Source organism: Camelina sativa, chromosome 12 (genome assembly GCF_030686135.1).
Source record: "Camelina sativa cultivar CO46 ecotype springtype chromosome 12, ASM3068613v1".
Lineage (NCBI taxonomy): Eukaryota > Viridiplantae > Streptophyta > Magnoliopsida > Brassicales > Brassicaceae > Camelina > Camelina sativa.
In genome coordinates this window covers 13485234-13508439 of record NC_141891.1, presented here as the reverse complement: position 1 = coordinate 13508439, position 23206 = coordinate 13485234, and the positions used below count along the sequence as shown (strand labels likewise).

Genomic DNA, 23206 nt, shown 5'->3' with positions numbered 1-23206 from the left:
AGGCTCCACCTGCTGCAACCCCACACCTGGGTTCCCAGCACCCCCGGCACGCTAACCGGCTAACTCTCTGACGTACCTCCTCGTGGAACTCTGGACCACACACTCGCTAGCCTCGGGACCCGCCCGACAATGACCACGACCACGTCCCCGTCCAAGACCAACAACTCAAACACCTTAACCACTGATCTTCCAAGAACAGAGGCTAACAAGCATAAAACAAATCAATACCACACAAAGAAACATAACAATAACTCACCGTGGAATCTCATTGAAGGCTCGAAGAGGATGTTCTAGGACTCCATGCCATACACAATTGACTAACTCACATAATCAATCAAAGCATGCAATCCCAAACATCTACAACAGAAACCTAGTGAACCCAAACCTAGAACCGTAACGGCTCTGATACCAAAATGAAACGACCGACTTTTTTTTAAAAATAATAAATAATCAATATAATAAATAAAACTACCACTAGTGGTCCCATACCCACTAGCCACCTAACCACAAACACATTCAACAGCGGAATAACCAACCAATAATCAATAATAATCCAATAATCAAATATAACCATATTCCAACATAATCAATATCCAAACATAAAGAATCAAAGAACCAGCAACCTAGCAATGTTCTAATGACCCAACTCTAGCAACCTAGCAATGCCAGACAACATCAAACCGAGTCCCTAGAACATCCTCCTCTTCATTGCCTTGATTCCACGATCACACTTTGCCTTTACCTGCACCACAAACACATATTGCAATGCATGAGTATTTTATAAACACTCAGTAAGGCAATCCTCCCATCTACTGGGCTATACACACAAGCAATAGAGACATCTCTAACCATCAAACAACATTCAACAATCAACAATAACAAACCAGGACTCTGCATCGACCGATACCAACATGCATCGACCGACACCAGATGGAGGTTGCGTCGACCGACGCAAGATCTGCGTCGACCGACGCAAGATCTGCGTCGACCGATGCAAGGTTAACTTGCATCGACCGATGCAAGATATGCATCGACCGACGCATGCTCGACATAACACGAAAACCCTAGAGTTTACGTGCCGTCCTCGCATCTACATCGACTGACGCACAAAGTGCATCGACCGATGCAATGCCGAGCATCGTTTTCCTCCGAAGCTTCTCGCCGGATCTTCGTTCCTGCAACCACGAAACTCGATCCCAAGCCACAAGAAAGCTTCCTAACGTCCCAATAACAATCTAACCAACCTAACAACACATAACAGGCAAATCAGAGAGATCTCTAGCTTAGATAAGCCATGGTCATGCACTTACCTTTGCCACAGAAGAAACTAAGCCTCAAACAAACAAGAACAAGCCTCTAGGAAGCTCCTACAATGATCCCAGCTACAGATCTCACCAAGAAACGCCTCAAATCTCCAGAAATCACCAAAAACTTTCAAGAACTCTTCCTCCCTTCTCTTTTATCTCAAAAACGGCCACACACGTCTAATGAGACAAAAGGAACGACCCTAAGGGTTTTCTTTTCTCTTTTTGCCCAAAACGCAGCGTTTGACTTAAGTCAATACGCAGAGAAACCACCTTGCATCGACCGATGCAATATTTGCATCGACCGATGCAACTCCCAAACCGGGATTCTGGTTCACGGATGTTACACAAATGGTACAGCTTTGAATTTTTACCAATCACAAAAACTTTACCAAAAACTTTATTACAAACTTTATTCTCAGCTTTTTTGTACAGCTTTCACGTACAGCTCTTTCTTACAGCTTTGCACTATTCCGTAACAGCTTACAGCTTCAGCTTACAGTTTTTCTGTACAGCTTTGGCTACGTTACCAATCAAACCCTTTACTTTTAGTTTTTTTGTACAGCTTTCATTTAAAGTTTTTTCTTACAGCTTTGCACTATTCATTAAAAACTAACAGTTTCAACTTACAGTTTTGCATACGTTACCAATCAGACCCTCAAATTGTACATGAAGAGGGGTATTGAACTTAAATTTAAAGGATTTTAAAGTATTCTTAAAATTATTTGTTATTCAATTAAGGATTTTAAAAAATCTCATGAAATCCTATGTTATTCAACTAAGATTTATATAAAGTCCTTTAAAATAATTTAGAATCTCTTGTTATTCAATCAATAGTTTATAAATCCAACTTTAAATCTCTTGTTATTCAAATTATCACAACTTTTTTTAGAATGTTACTTTAAATGATTTTCAGAGACTTTTTTTTTTTTTTTTCTCTTTTTAGTTGAAAAGTACTCCTCTCAAAATCATACCCTTTGAGGTAGAATTTTGAAGGATTTCAATTAAAAATAAAAACAAACAAATGAGCCGGATGTTAATGCCAGAGATAAAAAAGGCTTCTGAGAAGGAACCAACATCTGAGCAGTCAAAGGGTAAAGCATCTGATGTTAATGCCATAGATAAAAACGGATCTGTGGATGACTCTAATGTTAGAAATGGTATTGACGCTGATAGCTCACCCGACCTGATGTGGTTTGGATTGCATCCTTCTTAACTGTGGAGTTCATGTGTTTCTGTGAAATGTACTGCTTCGACCCTCTAAAATAGGGTATAATATGGCCCTACAGAGAAGAATTCATCTCGGTGATTTACATTGTCTATGTTATTTTTCCAGTGAAAATGGCCATGATGATGGTGAATCTACTGCTTCTAGTGGAAAAACTGCAAATATGACTCTCACAATGAGGCAGATTCAGTTTAAAGCTTCAACCCTGACAACGGAAAAGTAAACCAGTTTACACACCCCGAAGTTTCAGGTTTGTGGCGTTCGACATGTACATATTATGTATCTCTTTACCTTTGTATATCTACATGAAAGAATCGTTACTTTTTTTGCTATTAACTTTTGTTATGTTTTAAGCAGGACAAGGATCATGAGAAGTATGACAGTGGTTTTGGCTTTGGATTTGGATTTGATGACTTCAGTATTAAGCCTATAAAAACTGGTTCGACTATTTCAAATGACTTCCTCCCTCCTAAGTTATCTATATTATCTGATCCCGTCCCAAGCACACCTGCAAATGCAAACGACGTTTCCCCTGCAAAACCTTCTGTGTTTGATTCAGTTCCGAGCACTCCAGCGAAAAACAAAAACAAAAACAAATATGAAGATGTATTGGATGGCTGAAGTAGTGTCTGTATGATTCAAGACGTGATACAAAATTGTTGTTGTTTGATGTGTCCAAGAAGTTTCTAGAAGGTTTGAGAAGGCAATATTGAAGGACGGTTTAAGGATGGATTGAAGAGGAAAACTACTATTTCTTTGGTTGATTAAATTGGAATTTTACAAGGAAAAGGAAAATAGCAAAAAGGAAAAAGTCTTTTTCTTATGAGATTTGGAAATTTTCTCCTTTGGTGATTAGGAAGTATTGATGGGTATATAAGGATGTGTTGGGCACGTCCTAGAGAAGCAAGAAAGCTGAGGCATAAAGATAAATCCTAGAGAGCTTTTTGTGTTTGTGTGCGGCTTAGTTTTGCGGTTTGGTGCTTGGGTTGTTCAAGCTTCTTTGTTCGTCGGTGTGACGTGTGTGTGAAGGTTGCTCAAGAGAATTGGAGATCTGAAGTCTAGGCTCAGGGGGAGTTTAGCCTAAAGTTAGGTTATCTTGGTTTGAATCTAGGCTCGGTGTGAGTTTAGTTAAGGGTAGAGATTTAGCCTTAAGATTTCATGTTATAGAACGGAGCGGTGAATTAAGAGGGTTGTGCTTGATTTACGCGTTTGCGAATAGGTTGTATTTGCTTTCTTGTTCTAGTGGAATCGAAATATGGACTAGGTCCCGAGGAGTAGGAAAAACCGAACCTCGTTAACAAATTTCTTGTGTTCTTTACTTTCTGCACTTTATTATTGCCACATCCGCATTTACAAGTGGTATCAGAGCGGGTTCTCAATAGAGATTCAGTCTTGTTTCGGGTAGATCAAGGGTGAGGGTAGTTCAGGAAGTAAGGAAGAGCTTTGAATCAGTTGTGATGAATTCATACGGAGAAGGCACGTCTATGTAAAGACAATTTGCTAAATTTCTGAAGCGTAAGGGAGAAGAGAAGAAAAATAAAATGAGTGAAGATATGAAGACTTCATTAAAGAATATTCAATGTTTTGAATGCAAAGGATATGGTCATGTACGGTCTAATTGTGCCAATCTACAAAAGCATAAGAAGAAGGCTATGAATGTTGTTACTAGTGATTCTGAAACGGATTCAGATGAGGAAAAAGAGCTGAAGAATTTTGTGGTGTTTACAACTTTTGAAGATAATTCTGAATCAGCGTCTGCAACAGTGTCTGCAACTGTTTCTGAGTGTGCACCAAAACCTGCAACTGTGTCTGAATATGGATCTGAGAGTGATAGTGATTCAGAGGGTATAAGCTATGAAGAACTTGGTAAGAGTTATGAGAAGTTGTATGCACATTGGCTTAAGGTAGTTGAGGATAATTCAGTTTTGATTAAGGAAAAGCTTAAGTTAGAGGCTAAAGTCGTTGAAACAGATAAGCATGCAACAGAAAAAGAGGAAGAATCATTACAAGCTAAAGTGCAACTTGAAGAAACTAAAAAGAATTTGAGGATGCTTAATAATGGTACAGAGATGTTGGATCATATTCTGAATATTGGCAAGACAGATAATTGTGGCCTTGGATATGAAGGAAACGTTTCAAAATCGGATCCGGTGTTTGTTTCAAGTGAAAAAATTACGTATGCTTCTAAGCGTACTTCAGAGACTGCTACAGAGGCTGTTTCAGAGATGGTGTTTGTGAAAGAACGTGATACAAAAATTTCTGAATTGCATAATGCACCTAGAAAAGTTTTTCGACCTGTTTGTCATCATTGTGGTGTTGTTGGGCATATTAGGCCAAGATGTTTCAGATTGTTGAGAGAGAGGAACCACATGGAGAATGCTTTTGATGTAAGGGTTCATGGTCCTACATGTTATCATTGTGGAGTTCAAGGACATATTAAGAGGAATTGTTTCAGATTCATTAGAGAGTTTAATCATGGAGGTCTTAGGCGCAACAAGATTTGGGTTAGAAAAGATGAGTTCTATGGAGGTGGTATACTAGGCTATCAACCGCGTATTGCAAAGCGGGGAGAATTTTCCTGTTAGTTTTGACCATGTTGTGACTCATTCAGGGGGAGAATGAAGATGTGTCTGGTGATGTTGTTTAAGTGTTTAAACTGATGAGTTCACAAGCATAGTCAAAAAGGGGGAGAATGAAGATGTATTGGATGGCTGAAGTAGTGTATGTGTGATTCAAGACGTGATATAGAATTGTTGTTGTTTGATGTGTCCAAGAAGTTTCTAGAAGGTTTGAGAAGGCAATATTGAAGGACAGTTTAAGGATGGATTGAAGAGAAAAACTACTATTTCTTTGGTTGATTAAATTGGAGTTTTACAAGGAAAAGGAAAATATCAAAAAGGAAAAAATCCTTTTCTTATGAAATTTGGAAATCTTCTCCTTTGGTGATTAGGAAGTATTGATGGGTATATAAGGAGGTGTTGGGCACGTCCTAGAGAAGCAAGAAAGCTGAGGCATAAAGATAAATCCTAGAGAGCTTTTTGTGTTTGTGTGCGGCTTAGTTTCGCGGTTTGGTGCTTAGGTTGTTCAAGCTTCTTTGTTCGTCGATGTGACGTATGTGTGAAGGTTGCTCAAGAGAGTTGAAGATCTGAAGTCTAGGCTCAGGGGGAGTTTAGCCCAAGGTTAGGTTATATTGGTTTGAATCTAGGCTTGGTGTGAGTTTAGTTAAGGGTAGAGATTTATCCTTAAGATTTCATGTTATAGAACGGAGCGGTGAATTAAGAGGGTTGTGCTTGATTTACGCGTTTGCGAATAGGTTGTATTTGCTTTCTTGTTCTAGTGGAATCGAAATCTGGACTAGGTCCCGAGGAATAAGAAAAACCGAACCTCGTTAACAAAGTTCTTGTGTTCTTTACTTTCTGCACTTTATTATTGCCTCATCCGCATTTACAAAACAAACAGCTTCCAAAATTGTTTATAATCTCTCAACAATTCATGTTTGCTTCTCTCCCTCTCACATTTGCTTCTCTCTCTCTCTCCTTACTCTGTTTTTGTTCTTGCCAAGAGAGAAGAACCATTGAAATATCAGATCACATGTTGTTTGCTTCTCTCTCTCTCATCGTTCTCTCTCCTTACTCTGTTTTTGTTCTTGCCAAGAGAGAAGAACCATTGAAATATCAGATCACATGTTGTTTGCTTCTCTCTCTCTCATCGTAAGTGTTGTTTCTCACGATGCATAGATTTTTGTTTTTGTAAAATATTTCAAATCACACAAAGTTTAGTAATAGAATCTCATAGAATTACATCTTATTTTCTAAAAAAAGAATATAAAAAAATCTCCTAAACATCACTTAAATCTTTCAAAATTCTAAAATATTAAAATTTTATTACTATTGAGTTTGATCCTTAAGTTTCAATCACATGTTTGGTAATTATATCATTCAAGATATGCTAAATCTCTGTACAACCAATGTATATATTCGACCATGGATGGATGCAAATTTCGATTAGATAGCACGTCAAGATCATCGGAAGAAATTTAGATAATGAGGACCTTCTCAGGAAAGGCTTCAAAATGTTGTCTAGTATATAAGTAAGAACTCGGAAACAGGATCTATGTTTTGGTTCGAATTTCGGCAGATAAGACTTGTTTAGGCTCTCAATGTCCCAACCAATGCTTCGAAGATGTTGGCACATGCATCGGTCGTCATTGAAGAAGACTCCAAATATCAGAGTGACAAAGTACTCCAAATAAACCGACTTTATCTATTGTATTAGTAAGAGTTTTTTAACAACTTTAATCGAAGGTTGGTTTTTATTATATAAGATATAAAAATATGAGTTGATGATGGTTTTTCATTAGTGAAATACAATAATACTATTAATTAAGAGCTAGGGGCGTCAGCAATTATAATAGCAGACGCAAGCTGGGCGATTGTCGTATGCTTGAATGCAACCACCCTTGCCTTGTCTCTTGAGTATACATACAAAGGCACAGTTGAGGGGTGTACACTCTCCCCATGTTAGCATGTCATGACAACGTTCCGGTACCATTCTATGTCCCATTGCCATCCCTATATTACAGTAGTGCATGGTTAAAACACACATATATAAATTCTCAGTTTCTTATATTAAACTGAAAACAAAAAAAAAACTATGTTCTTGATTGTAGATGTAATGACTTTGTTTTTTTAGCGCATGAACAACCTTCAAAAATGGTAGTACGAATTACGAAACATGAGAATTACCTCAAATTCTCTAACATAAAATAACTGAAACAGTTATTACGAAATTCAGAAATATAATAAAAATATAGAATCTAGATATCTAACTATCATGACTCATAGTTGATGTAAGAAGCTTGAATTGTTAATGCAGGAATAGATGATTTGTTATAAAAATTATGATGATCTTTAAATACAAACCTATACATAGAAGGGTGACAATACATAGAACGGTCACGGAGAGTTGAAAGGATTTAGTCATGTCAGATATTGCAAGAGAATGGATGATGTTCGATGAATAAAAGAAGATGAAGAACAAATTTCACATATCTATGTGATTTGAGACAATGCGAATGCGTTATAAGTTATAACCATGAGTTTTATTTTTTTCCCTTTATTGCTAAGGATTTCTTTCCCATTCAAATAGAAAACCGAAGGGAAGTTCGTAAAACAGAAGATTACATTATCTTGTTTAGAATAAATTAATTAGAAGATTATCTACAAGGGAAATAAGATTTTTTTTTAAAAAGGTTCATATTTTTTTTTTTTTTTTTTTTTTTTTTTGTGTTAAGCAAATAGAAGCAAGAAATTCAGAGGCATAGGCATGAATGGTAAGTAGGGGGCATATGGAATTTTATCTAGTAGAATATCTCTTTGATGCATAGCAAATAGCAAATTAATTTGGAAGAATTGAAAATAAAGGATATTTAAAAAAAAAAAATTGTCTAAATATACTTTATTTTCATAAGTTTGGTCATATAGGTTTTATAATAATTAAAAACCAGTTTTATTCTCAATTTTATATAAATTTAAATAATATAAATATAATCTCCTAATTAAAAAAATAAAATAAAAATATTCCTAACATTAAATTTCAAAATTCTTAATCTCTTTTTTCCTTTCTCTGAAGTTTCCTCCCTTCTTTCTCCTCGAAAACTCAAGGCGTCGTTGTTTTTTGGCCGGAGATTTTGGTGGCTCCACTAGCACCGTTGATCTTCCATTAGTTTTAATGCTTTTGTTGTATTTTGTTTCTAGACTATGAAATTGTTGCAAGTTTCTTCTTCGACATTTTTTAGAATGGATAGATAGATAATTATATGAGATTTTAAACTATAAACTGCAGTAGTTTTCGATAACTGAAGACGAACCGTTTTCTCTCCGTTCTCTCTCCGGAAGCAACTCTTCAGAAACCTTCCATATTCCTCCCCTTACCGGCCGGCGCTGGCTTCTCCGGCGTCGGTCGGCTATTTATTCCTTGCTTTTCCTTCTTTGTATAGTATTTGATTTTCAATAATACTCGCCAATGATTTCCAAAACTATTTGGTTGATTTCAATCATCCGATTACTTGTCCTTCTCTCCCGTCGTGAGAGTTTCTTTCCGACCACAATCCGGCCAGATCATCGGAGCAGTGGCGGTGCTTTCCCGCTGAATTTCGTTTCAAGCGGTTCTCGTTGGTTAACGATTGAAAGAGATCCTCATCACCATCGTCAGATTTTTAACTCCGACGCAATCAAATCGAGGAATGGCTTTCAGTTCCAGATCTGGGATCCAGGCGGAACAAATTTTGGGATAGAAGATTGCGAGATGAATTCCCGATTAAATTGCATCACTAACACTCGACTGCTCTTCTTCTCGGTGGGTAAGACCTTGTTTCTCCAATTATTGAAGAAGTTGACAAAATTTGGTGATGGTGATATTATTTGCATCCCCTGGTCGGAAACTTCCACTTCATCGTCTATTTATTTGAGTTTTAGAGAAACTGGTTTCAAAATAAAGAAAATTACTCTTCTTGATGATGATGGTGGTGATTGCTTTTACCGGTCGGAAACTCTCCCTTTGTCGAGAAAAATCCAACACTTTTGTTATCTCTGGTATAAACTGAGATATGAACCATTCATCTTACATGATTGGTATTCTCTCTTTATTCGGATAAACCAAATTGATGAGATTAGCTTTTGTCTCATTAACATTGTTGATGAGAATGAGAGATATAGGGATTCGATGACATCTTACCTTTGCTTTATTCCTTTAAAAATCTTTTCAACTTTATTCCGGTGGCATCAAAGACATACATGGGTAAGAGGACTACATCTTCCAAAGGATTTCAAAGGAATCTTGGTGACTATGTACAGACAGTGGTGTTCTGATTGGCAAATATGGCATGCTCTATCAACCTTCAGAAGACAGATTCCAGATTCATTTCAAGCAACAATTCAGTTTTTCCTATCAACTAAAGTTATGCCAAAAGCATTTTGGAATCTCAACTATATGCTGTGAAAGGGGGACATACAGCCTATAAGTCTAAAGATAGCATGGTTACTCTCCACTCTTTCATCGAAATTGTAATAATTTACTGTATTTGCTTAAACATTCTGATATCAATATATGTTGATTTGCCGAGAAGAAAAAAAAGATAGATAAATTATCTATGTGTATATTCTTTCGCCTTTTACTAAAGAAAAAAAAAATATATATATATATATATATATGTATAGACTCAGGCAACGCATTACAATATTGACGAACTGTATATAAGACATATAACATACTATTTTTTCACTATAATTTGACAGAGAAGACATAAAAAAGATGTATTAAAACAAAGGCAAATGGAAAAAAAGAAGACAGAGAAAGAATATTATTCCAAAGAACCACCAGACACTTAATGTGACAGAACTTATATATGAAGTTTGATGGGTAATTTTTGAATGGTTTTTATTCTGACTCCAGATTCGGAACAATAGCCGAAGAGAGCTCTATATGCGAAACCCGAACTGCACCAATAAGCCTCTCTGGCAGTTCTTCCGGTGTATTTGCCTGCAAAAAACCCAACATGATTTGTATGAATAAATAATAACCTAAGCTACCTGAGCAAATCCAAAAGTTTTGGGTCAGTAGTTTCTAGATAAAATTACCTGTACAAGGAAAGCCATTTCAACAACCAGAGAGGTGATTACACCAATAACGAGGCCAAGGACCCCATTTGCAACGGTTGATGAACCAATATCTATGTCAATCTACATCACACAAGATAAAGTATTTGAGTTATTATTGGTTCGAGAGGCAAATTTATAAACTACATTGATGGGTCTGCTCACTTCTAAGTATGTCGGGCCACGGATGTAGTTGCAGTCCACTGCTTTCCCAAGGAGACATGGGGTGCTCCCCACGCTTTGTCTTACTATCCATGAGCCCTGGCATAGAATTGAGTTTTACGTGAAATCGACTTCCTAGAGAATCTCTATGTACTTGCAGCAGTAATCACAAAGAGATAAACATACCTTAGGAACTAATGGTATAAGCTTTAGCCTACTATTTCGGAATTCATCATCACCATCCACAAATCGTTGCAAGAGGGACCCGGGTACGAGTTCTTTCATCACGAAATAAAACACCATACTGTAGTGTGTTGATCCTGGAACCTATTTACATACCGGTTTTACACCTATATAAATATGACTGTGTGGTATGTACCCAATGTTCGGAATCTTAATAATAGTTGATGGGCAAAGCTTACTTGAACATTTACCACCATTGAGAATAGACCTTTTTCTGCAGCAACCTGAACATGTGTATCAAAAGGCTCAATAATCTTTCTAAGTGATTAAGATTCCAAAAGCTAATGAATAACATGGGAAGAATATTGAAGGTTTAGTGCAAAAATCTCTCCTTTAGGTAACTAAAATTAAGGTGCTTTGTGTATCTTACTTGTGCTGCACAGCCTTTGCGTCTAGCAACATGATCTATTCTTTTACTGTCTTTGAACCAATCAACAGCAACGAGATCCATAAGATGCTTCCCAGCAGGTATCTTCCGTATAGTGTCAAATGTATAGAAACAAAAGTTAGTTTGATGTGAACCTAACCATCTAAATTAATAAGACGACAAATTTAGCAACCTTTCTTTTATCTCCACCGAAATTCTTGCCCCGAACTTTGAAATTGTTCCCGTCAGATGTCCTCCAGCAGTTACGGGCGTTTTCATTTTCATTGCGCTTTAGGTTACCCGAGAAGCATGACAGATCAATGTCGTGAGCAGGTTCTTCTTCAGAAGTTTCAAATCGCACAAAACAACCATTGCTATTAGATATCCTAATTGGCTCAAGTATCATTTTCATACTAAATAACAGGGTGCTCACCTGGTCTCTTGACATCGTTTTCTGTTTTACTAGTTTCAGGCTGAAATGATACACAAAAGTGACGATTCAATTCCAGATGCTGCTTAACATTTTAAAATCAAAATGCTCGATATTCAAACCTCTTGTTCTGATTCAGCAATCTGAAATTCATCATCATCATCCGAGTCTTCATCCATGAGCACAGAGTTTCTGTTAACAGAATTTGTTTGATCAAGAGAAAAGGCAGACTGATTGAGAGACTTCCCACTCTTACTCAAGCTCAAGGAAGATGATGCCATATTCACCATGACAGGGATTCGGGTAGGAAGACCTCTCTCATCTGTCTGTGAAAACCATTCCCGCAAACCTGGGATAAGCAGCACCATGAATTAAGATGGATGATATTAAATAGCCAATGGAATTCCTTTTCTGAAAGGACATAAGGAAACCAGTGGAAAAGAGCATGAAAGAACTTACCAGCAACACTATTCAGCATTTGAAGAAGACAATGTTGTTGAAATGCTGGAAGATAGCCTGCACCCCACCCTTTTAGATCAATTTGTATTAGATGTTGCACTTGTGTTCTAGGCCTCCCATTCCGAGGTTTTAGTGGGGAAATATTATATCCTCCACCTAAGTGAAACAAAAACATAAGTGAAACATCAAAGAGTCGAAGAATTTTATCAAGTGCTTAACGCCAATTATTTTCGCAGACATACTCTCAAGATGAGCCCGAACACATCCAGGTTGTGGACCACAATTCTCATGCTCCCTAGAACGGAACAACACAACTTCACAGAAAGAGCGAAATAAATAACCAACAATCTTATATCAAAATACCTCTCTAGATTCTACATGAATAAAGAGGAAAGAAAGATACCATAACTCCCATCATCATTACGGCGCCAATAGCGGACATAACAGAGGTCACGAGGCCACACAATCCTGAAACCATTTGATGTCATAATCAGGATAAAACAGAGCTCGTGGAAACAGTAAAAAAATATTCAAATGGGAAACAGAAAGATCACAAATGAAAACAAAGATAATAACCCTGAACTGGTTTTTCTGCCCCAGTCTTATACAAAAATTAAAACCGCCTTAGCATTAAACCTACAGCCCTTGAGGGCAACCAATTCTGTGGTATACTGGTATATTCCTAACGATGTGGTGATAAGGTTTAATTCATTGGGAATAAAATCATCACATTTTCTTAACTTGACTATTAATAGACAATATTTTTTAAGGTGCAAACTTACATTGGAAACCAATCGAGCAGAAGTCTATGATAGAGCACTGCTGTGTGACCATCCACCTCTTCCACTAAGCTACCATACTGAAAGCTGCAGTCCCACCTACAGAGAACAGGAACGACAGGAACACATATAACTTCAGATATAGATAAACACAAATAAACACTTCTGGATACATACTATAAAGTGTTGGGCAAACGACACTATTTTTCAGGAAAGAAACATATATACATAGACCCGACATTAATAACAAAATGCATAAAACCACAAGGAAATATTTAATAAATTTTCCAAATAATAGTGTCTAAATGCAATAAATTGAAGAAATACAAGCCATCTTCTACAATCAGAATATGAGTAGAAAACATAGAAGGCAGAGAAGCACCTACTCATAACGAGTGCCATCCATGCTCATCAGAAGCTCGAATATATCCTCACACGTTGCCTCCACTACACCGACAGCCTTCATAGCCCTGCTACAGCTTCTTGGCTGCACGTGTAGCACTATAATGATGGTTCTTGTCTATATAAAGTTACAATGTAACCAAATAGAAATTACGCCATAATAATGACAAGGTATTCGACATTTCCGTACAAGGTAATCAACTTCAAGAAGCTCTTCAAAAATCCTAAGACCTGCCAAATGTGTAAAAAAGCAAGAGCTGATTAAGGCCAAATACTAAAGAGCAATAACTAAATAAATATGAACCCAAAAAAAAGAGTAAGAGCTTTGAGCCAATGAAAACTTGAAAATTTCACCCAATTACAATTAGAAAATCTATAATATTCATTCAAGAGTTCCATTGTAGAATTCAGGCCTATCAATTAATCACGACGCAATGGGAATGACGGAACCCATAAATAGAGGATTCTATTGATTTTGCATTGAAAACGATCTTCCAGTTCCTAGAGAAGATAACTAATGAAGACACTGGATTCCAAAAGTTCCAAATAAGATCTCATAATTGTTGTTTATCAATGAGAACATAGTATACTAAATTGCATTTCAGAAGTAGCAGCAGAATCTAGAAACTCCTAACCATTTTGACACTGAAGGAGACGCCAGTGTTTTCTGGAAAATGCTTGGTTGTTGGAATTCTGGTTGGCCAACTCTGCATCAAATTCTTTGGTCCAGTCGAGTACAGATTCTGGAGGACCTGCAAGTTTTTTTGAGGTGATTAGATCAGCCCGGATCCCTGTACCAGATTTAAACACAGATAAGTGAATTCGGAAAAAACCATTTCCAATAGTTGTCCTCCTCATTAAGCTACGTCGAGAGTCCTCTTCATCCTCTGGCGCACTATATCTGAAGGAAATTGCAGATACTTTTTGCATTAACATATGCATATTAAAGAAAAAAAAAGATAAACAACATAGTGACAAACATCAAAAAGAATGATATCTGATGGGTACTCTCTACATGCATCAATTTGTTAGCCTCTTCTGGTTTTGTGAATTTTGAGATTCTTAGAATGACTGAGGCAGCCGTTAATGGAAAAAGACATACACAGATTAGGATCGGTAGTTTACTTCCTATATGTTTTAGCTAATAAAATGACAAATTTTCGAGTTTATTTATAATTATCGCCACAAACAACTTAAATTTGAACAATGTGAATGGTCATTCCATAACAAGGAGATCAAGTTTATGAACGATAATAATATTCAGAACATAGTTTGTTCCGATTTAGTCTGGAGAAACTATAGCCAGTGAGATGTTGGAAAATTAATTCGATTTGGAAGAAGTAATATAGAAATCATTTAAAATAAGCACTTACTGGCTTTCATGTTCTGAGGATGAAGCAGTTCTTCCAGTATCCATTCCAGACTTATATTCAAAGGAAACATACTGCTGACCATTTGGAACTTGGGACTCTTGATGCTGCACAAAGTGCAAAACATAGTTAGGTAATCAGATAAACTACCAATCCACAAATGCTTAAACAGTGACAACTATATAAATAATAAAATGGAAGTAAGCTTTTGTGATTCAGGAACTGGCAGGCAGATGACTAACCTGGTCTATCACAGACTCAATTTTTTCCTTCCACATTAGTGCTTCCTGGATGTTGAACGCTGCCATCTAGCAAGAAACACACTCCATATTAACTAACCCAAAAGTGTGAAATTGCCAAGTACCAGGGAAAATCTGGTGTTAGCTATTCTTAAAGTATAGACACATACCGTAATTCTGTGACTCTTTTCTTTCTTGTTATAAACAGACAACACGTAAACCATCTGCAAAGTCGAGCCGAAAAGCCCAAAAGAGTTTGTAGAGGCATAAGTGATATAACAGTCAAGGATATGATAAAAGAAAATCAAGGTGTCATAGACTCATGGGAAACCATCAACTGATTAGCAACAAACATTATATCTCTCTTGCAACAAAAAGATTGCAACAGCTGTACGAGGCTGCCCTTAAAACAAACCTTCAAATGATCTCTCTAATGCAATAATTGTATATCATAAATATATATGTAACATAAGAACATCAATGTTTTATATTGTGCTCGATTTTGGTCCTCAAGAGAGTAGGAGCAGATTTACTAACCATTTCTAGTTGACTCAACTATTCTACCCAGTTACTCTGCCCAGAATTATATAATCCTCACAACTAAGAATAACTAGCAGCCAGTCCTACTTCCTAGAGAGTCTTCTTCTCCTACTCATCACCTCTCTCACCCTACTATTGAAAGTTCAAATATATGCCCATGGAAGAGAAGATAAGTCTAAACAACTTCCTCCATAGCAAGCTCAATGAAACACATCACATACACATCTATATAAACACTGCAAGTAACAAGATGATAACAGAGAAAGGTAAAAAAGCAAGACTCACATGTCCATGATGTGTTTTCAAGCCTCGATCCTCAACTCTGCAGTTACCATCAATCAACATAGTCTTGATAGGAACCTGTAAACACTCATCTTTTTCAGCTAAATCCTCTCTCACACCACTAAAACAAAGAACAAATTCAACAAACAAATCAAACAAGATTAAAAACAATCGTTCACCTGATAATCCTGAGGTTTCTTCTTGTAATACGCCAGAAGACGAGGCTCCAACACGAAATACCTCATATGAATATACGATCTTCCGATCTTCCTCCTCCCATACCTAACCATCCACCCTTCGTACACTACCTTTGACATTTCTCTCTGTCCCTCGACCGACCAGGGAGTACGAACGAAACAAATAAAAAAATCAAAAGAGCTAACAGTACTTTTCCCCACGGAAATCGAAATCGGAATCTAACTCTTATTTCCGCGGGAGAATCATTCGAGTTATACACTAATTGACCTGATTGTTCATCGGCGCTCCGGCGCCGGAATCTGGTGATTTTCGCAGATTCCTCTCTGCCGAACTAGCGAAGATTTTATGAGCTCACAGATTTTTCTCAAAATTCTGAAAAATAAAATAAAATCGAAATTTTCTACTTCGACGAAAATACAAGAGAAAGAGATTCAACTTTGACAGAAATAAGAAAAAAATCCAAATGCTTTAATTTAAAATAATAATAAAAACATTTAGAGAGAAAAATATCTATACAAAATAAATTAATTTAATTTAATTTAATAACTAAACACGCCAAAGAAGTAAGTTAGTAGTCTGTTAAACTAACATAAATGGGTGAAATAATGTTTTAATTTAATTGAGTAGCCATTAATTAATTTAAATTAATTTATCATAGTCACGCCAAATCAGTTCAAAAACTATATATTATATTTTTTATTTTGTCGTAGTCATCATATAAATATAATTAAATTAGCTGACGAAGCAATTCCATTGAGAAGGTCGCTGACGGCGATGTTATTCCGTTCGGTAACGACGACGTATCAACAAAATAGCTGACGTGTTAACCACATACACGTGGTTCACGATAATTGGCTGACGTCTTCTTTAGTTTTTAAGTAAGACAACGTTATGTGTTTATAAACACATACAAAAGTCAATACACAAAAAGTCAAAAGTAATTTCAAAATTTACCGATCAAGACAAAGGGAAACCTCTTGGTTCATGATAGTCTAATAACATATTCAATGCGTTAGGAAGTGAAACTTCACATCCAACTGGAACAAGCAAAGGGAAACCTCTTGGTTCATGATCACAAGCCTGGAAAGTAAAAATTGGGAATACATCATTAAAAACTATATAACAAAGACCAATCTAGAAACTATAGCTGAATAACAAAAACCAAACTAGAATACTTGAGGTGAAGCTTGTGCAAGATGTATTCTTACCCCAATGTTGATAGAGACTTGTTGATGTTGGTTGTTTCTTTAAGGCGCTCACCTTCAGCTCATTAACTCTGTTGTCGATATTCCTGATGTTAGCAGAATAATTTAAAAGAAAAGGGTAGTCAATTTTTTTAAGTTAATCGCTGATTTTACCTTTCAGATCAAGCTAAGTCAACAAGATTAAGCTATGCAAAACGATGCTGAGTTACACCTTCAGATACCCACTAATCGATAACATATGTCAGGTTAATTTTTAATTTGACAAATTGATAAGATACATAATATCAATTCCAGAAATACACAGACTGCAAACTCACTTTGACAAGCTGAGTCCTACGGAGATTCAAATTAAGAGAGAGAAGAGAGCTTACTGAACGGAGATTCAAAACAAACGAAGCTTCATGTTCACCGGTGGAGAAGATGGCTGGTGATCGACATGGATTTTTGGCTTACTGTCGTCGGAGTTGATCGAGGAGTTTATCGGTTGTCGACTGATTTTTTTTTTCTTCTAAAATCCTTTAAAATTCTACCTCAATAGCTATGATTTTGTGACTCATATTTTTCAAGTAAAAAACAAAACAAAGTCTTACAGAATCATTCAAAATAAATTTTTTTAAAAAATTATGATATTTTGAATAACATCAGATTTCAAATAAGTTTATAAATTATTGATTGAATAACAAGAGATTTTAAATTATTTTAAATGATTTTACAGAAATTCTAAGTTGAATAACATAGAATTTTAAAAGATTTGTTAAAATCATTAATTGAATAACAAGTGATTTTAAGAATCCTTAAAAATCTTCTAAAATATAAGTTCAATACCCCCTCTAAATTTAAATATGTATGTATATATCTTGTGAAAATTATATTGGAACCATTTTAATAAATCCAAATCTTGGAGTACTGCATTTGGCTTTTTTCTTTTTTTTAATTAACAAACCAAAAATGTTTTTTTTTTTTTTTTTTTTTTTTTTTTGCCAGCCACATAACAGAATTAGCTCAAACGAGCCAATTAGAAGGAAAATTATTCACATAAGTAATTGGAAGCGACTCCACTCTAGCTCTACGCGCCAGCTTGTCCGCTCTACCATTTTGTGATCTGGGTATCTGAACTACAGCGAATGAGATAAAATCCTCCTTATCCTCTTCAATCGCATCCAGATATGTCTTGAAAGCAGGCCACTCGGAGGGTGAAGACACCATCTTCACCAAATCAGAACAGTCTGTGAGAAAAACAACTTTCTCCTTATCCGCACCTATCATACATCTCATTGCCCAGATAAGGGCTTCCACTTCTGCATGGAGAGGTGACAAGCTACGGCGGGAATTGGATGCACCCATAGTGGGAGATTCTCCATCAGGAGAAATGCAATACCATCCTCTGCCCATAAACTGGTCAGTTACCTTCCATGAGCCATCCACAAAGCATCGATGACTAGATCCATACTCGCGAACCACGTTACTGGTAGGAACCCTAGATCTGGATAGAGATCGAGGATCGCTCTGAGGGAAAGTTCCTGGGGGTTCTTCCTGAGCCGAGCTCCAGAGCTTTGATTCCTCTTCCGCTATCTGTAAAATTGCGACCGGATTGGAATCCAAATTGCTAAATAATTTATCATTGCGGGCCTTCCAAATATACCATAGGATCCACGGGAAAACATCAACCGAAGGAATGTCCTGAAATCTCCAGAATAATGAATCCATATTATCATAGACAGAATTCGAGGGGAAGCAACCCGAAGAAGTAGGGAAGTGGGACAAACCCCAAACCTGCCTAGCCGGGGGGCATAAGAAGAGAGCGTGGTTAATTGTCTCCTCCTCACCTCCACAGATTGCACATTCAATGTCACAACCAAGTCCACGGCGTCGCAAATTAGCTGTTGTCGCCATACAGCCCGTAACTGCTTGCCACAAAAAGTGTCTGAGTTTCGGTGGGCACCGAATCTGCCAGACATGTGCCTGTAAGGGGATAATATTAGGGCCGGAAACAGGTAAAACACTCCCTGATTTCTGGCGCAGAGCCTGATATCCTGATTTAACCGTATAAACACCAGTTTTTGTCAAATGCCAACCCAAGCTATCGGGGGTAAAAAGATTACCAAGGGGTATGGCAGAAATAAGGGCTACATCCTCCGGCTCGAAAGAAGCCGAAAGCAACGCCAAATCCCAGGACTGTGAAGTCCTGTCAATGAAAGTTTCAGCTCTAAGCGTTGAATCGATTGGCGATCCTGAACGCAATGCTGGTCTCGGGGATTGGGCAGGAATCCAGGGGTCAGTCCATACCAGGATGGAAGCCCCAGATCCGACCCGTTTAATGAGTCCTTTGTTCACCAGAGAGCGAGCAGAAATCATACTTCGCCATCCGTAAGACGGAGAGTAAGATTTAATCGGGTCCAAAGGATCCAAATGTCTGTAATATCTTCCTTTGAAAACCTTTGCAAATAAAGAATCTGGGGCTGAAATCAATCGCCATAGTTGCTTAGCCAGCAGAGCGGTATTGAAATCATCCAGGCACCTAAAACCCAAACCTCCCTCCCTTTTATCGGTACACAACTTGTCCCACGCTATCCAATGTAGACCCCGTGTTTCCCCTGTAGAGCTCCACCAGAAATTGGAGATTGCACTAGTAAGTTTCTGTGTGACTGTTTTCGGGATTCGAAAACAGGACATAACAAAGGTGGGAACAGCGGTCGCAACTGATTTGATCATGACCTCTTTCCCTCCCCGAGACAGCAACCTGGCTGGCCATCCACCAGCCCGTTTCTGTAATCGATCCTGGACAAAGGAAAATATCTTGGTTTTTGATCCGCCCAGACTTTCCGGGATACCCAAGTATGAGTTCATCCCTCCTAGAGTGGTAATACCCAGAATGCCTTTTAAATCCTCTCGCACATCTATAGCTACTGTATGCCCAAATTGAACCGAAGATTTCTGAAAATTTATCCGCTGTCCAGAAACCCGTTCATATTGGCGGAGAATCCCCAGGATAACCTCACATTGTTCCTTTGTAGCCCGACAGAAGAACAGACTGTCGTCCGCAAACAATAAGTGAGAAATCGCTGGGCAAGCAGTGGAAACCTTAATACCCGTAATAAGTTTAGACCTTTCCGCTTTTTGTAGATTTGCAATCAGAACCTCAGTACACAAGATAAAAAGATAAGGTGACAATGGATCTCCCTGTCGGAGCCCTCTAGATGGAACTATGGATCCCTTGGATTGACCATTTAAGAGAACACTATATTCAACTGATGTGACGCACCACATGATCCATGAAATCCATTTGTCACAAAAACCGAATTTCCGCATTAAATGTTCGAGAAAGGGCCATTCAACTCGATCGTAGGCCTTACTCATATCCGTTTTGATGGCCATGAACTTACCCTTGCATGAAGGGTTGGTGCGGAGTCCATGAAACATCTCCTGGGCGATCAAAATATTATCTGAAATCAGACGTCCTTCTACAAACGCCGATTGTGTCTCAGAAACCAATGCTGGCAGGAATTTACGTAGTCGCTGGCACAAGATCTTCGAGATAATCTTGTATCCAACATTACATAAACTAATTGGGCGCCATTCCGACATCCGAGTTGGCTTTTCCACTTTTGGAATAAGGCATATATTTGTCCTATTTAAGCGTTTGTCAAAACTTCCACCCTGAAAGAAGGAGTCTACTGAAAGTTTTAAATCAGCCTTAACCGTGTCCCAAGCCCGCTGATAAAAGAGGGCTGTCATACCGTCCGGTCCCGGGGCTTTATCAGGATGCATCATAAACAGAGCCTCTTTAATTTCCTGTTCTGTGACTGATCGAATCAGTGACTCATTAATCTCACCCGTAATAGACATATTTATTTCTCCCAAAAAATCCTCGATGTCTGAGGGATCTGTAGACGTGAACATCTCCTGAAAATAAGAGATTGCAATATCCTGCACCTGAGTTTCCTCCGTGGTCCAAAGCCCGGACTCATCATGCATCCCAACAATCCGATTTTTAGCTCTCCTTATCTTCGTCTGAGCATGAAAATAACTTGTATTTTGATCCCCGAAACGCATCCATCTGCTCCGACTCTTCTGATACCAGTAAATCTCTTCATCTCGATAAGCTTCCTGCAGCTTCCAAGTCAATTCCGAAATAACCTCCACAGAAACTCAGTCATCTGATTGAGCCGCTGCTAAGTGGGATTTGAGGTCCTCAATCGTTTCTCGACCAAACGGGGCCTGCGCCTTCCGCCATCGAGAGATTGCTTGGCGACACTTTATTATTTTGTCCATTAAATTCCCGTCTACCCCTGTCTCCCCAGAGGCCCAACCCTCTGAGATTGCACCAAAGAAACCCTCTTTCTCAAGCCATCGTCGATCAAACCGGAATACACTCCTTCCTCGCCGGACCTTATCCTCTAGAGAAGCTAAAACCGGTTTATGGTCCGAGGCTATCATCGGTAAATATTCTGTAACCGCATCCCGGAACAAGTCATGGAGCTTCTCATTGGCTAAGGCTCTGTCAAGCCGACAGCGAATGGGCTTCTTATCTCGCCAACCGCGCCAAGACAAACTATCCCCAATCGCGGGAAACTCTAGTAATCCACAATGGCGAATCATCGTGTTAAAATTCACAAATGAAGATGCATGACGAAGTTTACCACCTCGCTTTTCGTGGTTTCCTTTTAACTCATTAAAATCACCTATAAGAAACCAAGGAGAATCCCGAGATAAACCAATCCGTGTTAACCGTTCCCACACAAAGTCCCGGTTCTTTGGGACCGGGTCACCATAAATGAAGGTAAAATAAATAACATGACCTTTATAAATGAGTTCCAGATCAATCAAACGATTGGATTCAAATAAAATAGAAACATCATAGGTATTATTATAAAATAAGGCTAAACCGCCACTACAACCGATAGGATCAACCGTTGTTAAATTTGAATAACCAAAATGACCAACAAAAGGTTCTAAAACAGATAAAGGCTGTCTTGTTTCAGACAAAAATAAAAAATCAGGTCTATGTTTTCCCCATAAATCCCTGAGATACCCGATAGTCGCTTTATTTCCGAGCCCCTGACAATTCCAGCTCAAAATCTTCATTTATCCATGGTTGGTTTGGGTGGTTTTGCACCACCTGCTGGACCCTTCTCCTGATCCTGGTTCCTCGGGTTTGCACCTTCCCCAGCTTCTTTAGGGACAGGGCGTTTCCTTGGTGTTGTACGCAAGTACACATTCAACTTCCTGGAAGCAACGCCTTTATTAGCCAAAGGAGGCTTCACCTTGTTAACCTTCTCCACCTGAGGAGCCACAGCAGGAGCGATACCTGTGTTAATTAGCGTAGCCGTAGGACCAGACTCTGAAACCGTTGCCTCACCACCAGAAGTCGCAGTGACTATGGTGGGTTCCGATGTTGGCTCTTCGACCCGTTCATCCATGTGTCCATCAGCCTGTTGCTCAGGATCACTAACCGTTACGTCTTCAGCCTCTGCCTCAGCTTCTTCCATCATCTGATCAATGTTCTTGTCCAATATCCCTGCTGCTGCCGAGACCTGCGGACGCAGTATCGAACCTGTCTCATCCGCTGGAACCGAATGATCCTCATGGGCTGCTTCGGTTGAAGCCAATGGCACAGCATCGGGATCCGTGGTCTGTGAGGCCAAACCAGTATCCACAGCTGGTGACTCTGCACCTACAAGAGTTGCTTCATCAACAAGACTAGAGTGTGAAGCTATCTCTGGTTCCTGAAAAAGGGGTCTCCGGACCCGCTTCAATGGTGGAACCCCGAAAGTTGCAGTCTGGACCGCCACTTGCTCAACCTGATTCGGGATTTGTCCCTGTTCCAGCTCCTCCACCTGAGTCACACCCACTTGCGGATCAACCGTGTTTGTAGTTTTAGCTCTGTATCGGTGATCATTGGGCTGCACCGAGTTGTTGGACCTGCAGGGTTTGGCTGAAGTTTCACCCGTTTCCCTTGTAGGCCGATTCCTTACCCCTCCATGCTGTGGAAAGATATCTACAGTTGGAATTAAAACTTATTACTATAGGTAAAACTTTATGGTAAAAAAAATAAAAATCTGAAAGTCTTGAATTGGACAGAAGATTTGTTTTTTTCTTTTTCTTTTCTAGGTTTACAGGTGTTTGAAGCAAGTGTTGAGGTGAGCTCCTCTTTGAGACTAACGATTTTCTGGAACTCAAAAAGACAAAAACCATAACCCAATTTAGAACTGAGATAAAATTTCTTAGAAAAATACCTTCCTAGCCAGAACAGACTCATTGCTTGAAACGAACTCAAATCGATTTGAAATTTTTTTGAGGAAAGAATAAATATGACATTGTTCCCTTTGTCTCTTTATCTGCA

General features: G+C 38.3%; 3 protein-coding genes across 8 annotated transcripts; 1 reads left to right on the top strand and 2 right to left on the bottom strand.

Annotated features, from left to right (window-relative positions):
• The first annotated feature begins 4073 nt into the window (after nucleotides 1-4073).
• Nucleotides 4074-5117, top strand: LOC147930486 (uncharacterized). Its single transcript, XM_087476892.1, has one exon. The coding sequence runs from the start codon at nucleotides 4074-4076 to the stop codon at nucleotides 5115-5117; it is 1044 nt and encodes a 347-aa protein (XP_087333018.1).
• Nucleotides 5118-6825: 1708 nt separating this feature from the next.
• LOC109127944 (putative defensin-like protein 139) lies at nucleotides 6826-7598 on the bottom strand. Its single transcript, XM_019233559.2, has 2 exons — nucleotides 7455-7598; nucleotides 6826-7103 (listed from the first exon to the last, which is right to left on the bottom strand). The coding sequence occupies exons 1-2, from the start codon at nucleotides 7513-7515 to the stop codon at nucleotides 6931-6933; spliced, it is 234 nt and encodes a 77-aa protein (XP_019089104.1). The 5' UTR covers nucleotides 7516-7598; the 3' UTR covers nucleotides 6826-6930.
• A 2165-nt stretch (nucleotides 7599-9763) lies between these two features.
• LOC104731666 (protein ENHANCED DISEASE RESISTANCE 2) lies at nucleotides 9764-16320 on the bottom strand. Of its 6 annotated transcripts, none has more exons than XM_010451116.2 (22): nucleotides 15640-16320; nucleotides 15464-15538; nucleotides 14809-14862; nucleotides 14642-14707; nucleotides 14403-14506; nucleotides 13863-13930; nucleotides 13665-13781; nucleotides 13220-13260; nucleotides 13014-13114; nucleotides 12631-12726; nucleotides 12252-12316; nucleotides 12091-12162; nucleotides 11849-12004; nucleotides 11512-11738; nucleotides 11393-11432; nucleotides 11153-11298; nucleotides 10963-11064; nucleotides 10772-10816; nucleotides 10536-10676; nucleotides 10353-10448; nucleotides 10170-10271; nucleotides 9764-10071 (listed from the first exon to the last, which is right to left on the bottom strand). In XM_010451116.2, the coding sequence occupies exons 1-22, from the start codon at nucleotides 15775-15777 to the stop codon at nucleotides 9970-9972; spliced, it is 2154 nt and encodes a 717-aa protein (XP_010449418.1). In that variant the 5' UTR covers nucleotides 15778-16320; the 3' UTR covers nucleotides 9764-9969. The 6 variants fall into 6 exon arrangements, with proteins under 6 accessions (XP_010449418.1, XP_087334395.1, XP_087334393.1 ...); XM_087478269.1 differs by having other exon boundaries at nucleotides 13010-13114; nucleotides 15640-16314; XM_087478267.1 differs by having other exon boundaries at nucleotides 11153-11295; nucleotides 15640-16223.
• Between the last annotated feature and the right edge of the window lie 6886 nt (nucleotides 16321-23206).